Source organism: Eimeria mitis, genomic scaffold, assembly GCF_000499745.2.
Source record: "Eimeria mitis Houghton genomic scaffold, Emh_scaff397, whole genome shotgun sequence".
NCBI classification, from domain to species: Eukaryota; Apicomplexa; class Conoidasida; order Eucoccidiorida; family Eimeriidae; genus Eimeria; species Eimeria mitis.
The window spans coordinates 1-3,145 of record NW_013572305.1 but is presented as its reverse complement, the minus strand read 5'-3'; the positions used below and the strand labels follow the sequence as shown (position 1 = coordinate 3,145).

Sequence of the window (3,145 nt, the reverse complement as noted above, 5' to 3'; positions counted from 1 at the left end):
TTGGGGGGTAAAAGTGCTGCAGCTGCTGCAGTGCAGCGTGTACAAGTTCACTCGCTGCTGCTGCTGCTGCAACACAAATTCTAGTCTTCATAGAACAGCTTATAACAACGAGTCCGAGAAGGAAGACAGGCTGATACAGCCCCTTCTCCCCTGGCGCAGAAGCAGCAGCAGCAGCAGCAGCAGCAGCAGCAGCAGCAGCAGCAGGTGCAGCAGCTGCTGCAGCACTTGCTGCTGCTGTTGCTGCTCAAGACATTCTGCGTGTACCTTCTCTCTTCCTGCTGCTGCGGCCTCCACAGTCAGAGGCTGTGTGCTTGCTGCTGCCGGCCGTACATAGAACGGCGGCGAAACAGGAGCAGCAGCAGCAGCAGCAGCAGCAGCGGCAGACACAGCACCGCAGCAACAGCAGCACATCTAGCTGCAGCACCAGCAGCAGCAGCAGCAGCAGCAGCACGTTCACCGTCACCAACCGTTTTCTGCGGCGTGATAACGAAGGCATATTCTCAGAGTCCGCTTCAGCAGCAGCAGCAGCAGCAGCAGCAACAGCAGCAGCAGCAGCAACAGCGGCAGCAGCAGCAACAGCAGCAGCAGCAACAGCAGCAACAGCAGCAGGAACAGCAATAGATCTTTGACAGCTGCAGCGAGGCAGATAGGACAAGCCTATCCACTACTAGCTGCAGCAGGGCTTGGGCTTGCTGCTGCGGCTGCTGCTGCTGCTGCTGCTGCTGCTGCTGCTGCTGCTGCAGCACTCTGTGGCAGTTGTAGCGGCAGCAGCGTGCGAAACCCGCAGCAACAGCAGCAGCAACCGCAGCAGCAACAGAAGTATCAGCAGCAGCTACTGCATCTGCATAGCAAGCAGCAAGAACAGCAACAGCAATACGAGCAACAGCAGCAACAGCAGCAACAGCAGCAGCAGCAGCAACAGCAGCAGCAGCAGCAGCAGGATGTCTAAGCAGGGTCGTCGCAAGGGGTGCAGACAGAGAGACGCAGACTACGACAGCAGCGACAGCAGCGGGGGGCAGGGGTGTGGTGCTGCTGCTGCTGCTGCTGCTGCTGCTGGCTGCGGCAGAAGGTGGAGGAGAAGAGAAGCCCCAGACCTCAGCCTCGTCATCGTGCAGGAAGAGGTTGAGGCCTCTAGGTACCTAAACCCTAAACCCTAAACCCTAAACCCTAAACCCTAGAAACCCTAGAAGTATAAACCCTTGGGTTTAGGGTTTAGNCTAAACCCTAAACCCTAAACCCTAAACCCTAGAAACCCTAGAAGTATAAACCCTTGGGTTTAGGGTTTAGTTAGGGTTGTGGTGCTTGCATACATAGACTAAACCCTAAACCCTAAACCCTAAACCCTCAGCTACAACATGCAGATGGTTTACACTCTATATCTTGCACACAGAACCACAAACCCTAAACCCTAAACCCTAAACCCTAAACCCTTGTCTGTGTGTGTGTGTGTGGGGTGTATGTACAGGGTGGGTGTTGCTTCTTGGGCTGCAGCGCATGCAGGCCCCTCCTCGCTGCTGCCGCGGCGGCTGTGCTGCTGCTGCGGCTTACCAGCAGCTTTTAGGTGTACAGAGTGCTGCAAGAAGCGCAGCAGCAGCAGCAGCAGCAGCAACATGGGGGCAGCAACAGAAGCAGCAGCAGCAGCAGCAGCACCAACTGGCAAATACCTCTGCAGCGCGGAGTGTCTACGCATACACCGGGCAGCTGACTGTACACCCCGGCACCTTCTTAACTGGCTAGGATAAGCAACAGCAGCAGCAGCAGCAGCAGCTGCTGCTGCTGCTGCTGCTGCTGCTGTTGCTGCTGCTGTAATTGCTGCTGCTGCTGCTGCGGCGGCTACGCTGCTGCTGCTACGGTTGCAGCTGTGATGCAGCAAAGGCTGCTGCTGCTGCAACTGCCTGCATGTATTAGCTGCAGTTAGAGCCAGCAGCAGCAGCAGCAGCAGCAGCAGCAGCAGCTTGCTGTGGCACGTGCTGCAGCAAGAGCTGCAGCAGCTCTAGGCAGCGCTAGCTGCTGACAACAAACTGTCTCCATCTGACGAGCTTAAACTTTATATGCGATGGGAATTGGTGCTGCTGCTGCTGCAGCAGCAGCTGCTGCTGCTGCTGCAACTGCTGCTGCTGCTTATACTGCTGCTGCTGTTGCAGCTGCTGCTACTGTAACTGCTGCTGAAACTCCCGCAGAAACTGCTACTGGAACTGCTGCTGCTGCTGCAACTGCTGCAGCAACTGCTGCTGCTGCTGCAACTGCTGCTGCAACTGCTGCTGCAACTGCTGCTGCTGCTGCAACTGCTGCTGCAACTGCTGCTGCTGCTGCAACTGCTGCTGCTGCTGCTGCAACTATTTTCAGTAGCAGAGTGGTGAGCCTATGAGGCGACGATGCTTTTGCTGCTGTGGACGGCGACGCTGATGCAGCAGCACTTGCAGCAGCAGATCTTGCTGCAGCAGCACTTGCAGCAGCAGCAGCAGCAGCAGCAGCAGCAGCAGCAGCAGGTTTGTTTCGTCACTGGCATAGATAGACGAAAGAGACAGAGGCTGACACCACAGGAGACACATAAATAAAAGAAACAAAAAAGGAGACAGATAAAGAAGCGGGAAAGGAGACAGATAAGGAGACAGATATAAAAAAGGAGACAGATAGAGAAAATGAGACAGATATAGAGAAAGAGACAGATATAGAAAAGGAGACAGATATATAAAAGGAGACAGATAGAAGAAAGCAGACAGATAAGGAGACACATGCAGAGAAGGAGACAGCTAAGGAGACAGATAAGGGGACAGATAAGGAGACAGCTGTAAGGAGACAGCTATAAGGAGACAGCTGTAAGGAGACAGCTATAAGGAGACAGCTGAGGAGACAGTTGAGGAGACAGCTGAGGAGACAGCTGAGGAGACAGTTGAGGAGACAGTTGAGGAGACAGCTGAGGAGACAGCCATAAGGAGACAGCTACAAGGAGACAGAAGAGGAGACAGCTGAGGAGACAGTTGAGGAGACAGTTGAGGAGACAGTTGAGGAGACAGCTGAGCGAAGACAACAGAGAAAGGTGAAGAAGAAAGTTTTGCTTTTGTTTAACTACAGTGCTGCAGCAGCAGCAAAAAATATTGTGCTGCAGCAAGAAGAAGAGCCTTCTTTCTCGTGCTGCTGCTGC

At 54.4% G+C, this 3,145-nt stretch overlaps 1 protein-coding gene across 1 annotated transcript in view; it reads left to right on the top strand.

The window, feature by feature from the left end:
• Positions 1-949, top strand: part of EMH_0010870 (uncharacterized protein) — a gene marked incomplete at both ends in the record, with an annotated part of 1,412 nt that extends 463 nt beyond the window's left edge. Inside the window, one exon of the mRNA XM_013499072.1 lies at positions 493-949. Coding sequence (XP_013354526.1) covers positions 493-949 — 457 coding nt within the window. The remainder of the gene's footprint in view (positions 1-492) is intronic.
• Positions 950-3,145: the final 2,196 nt, after the last annotated feature.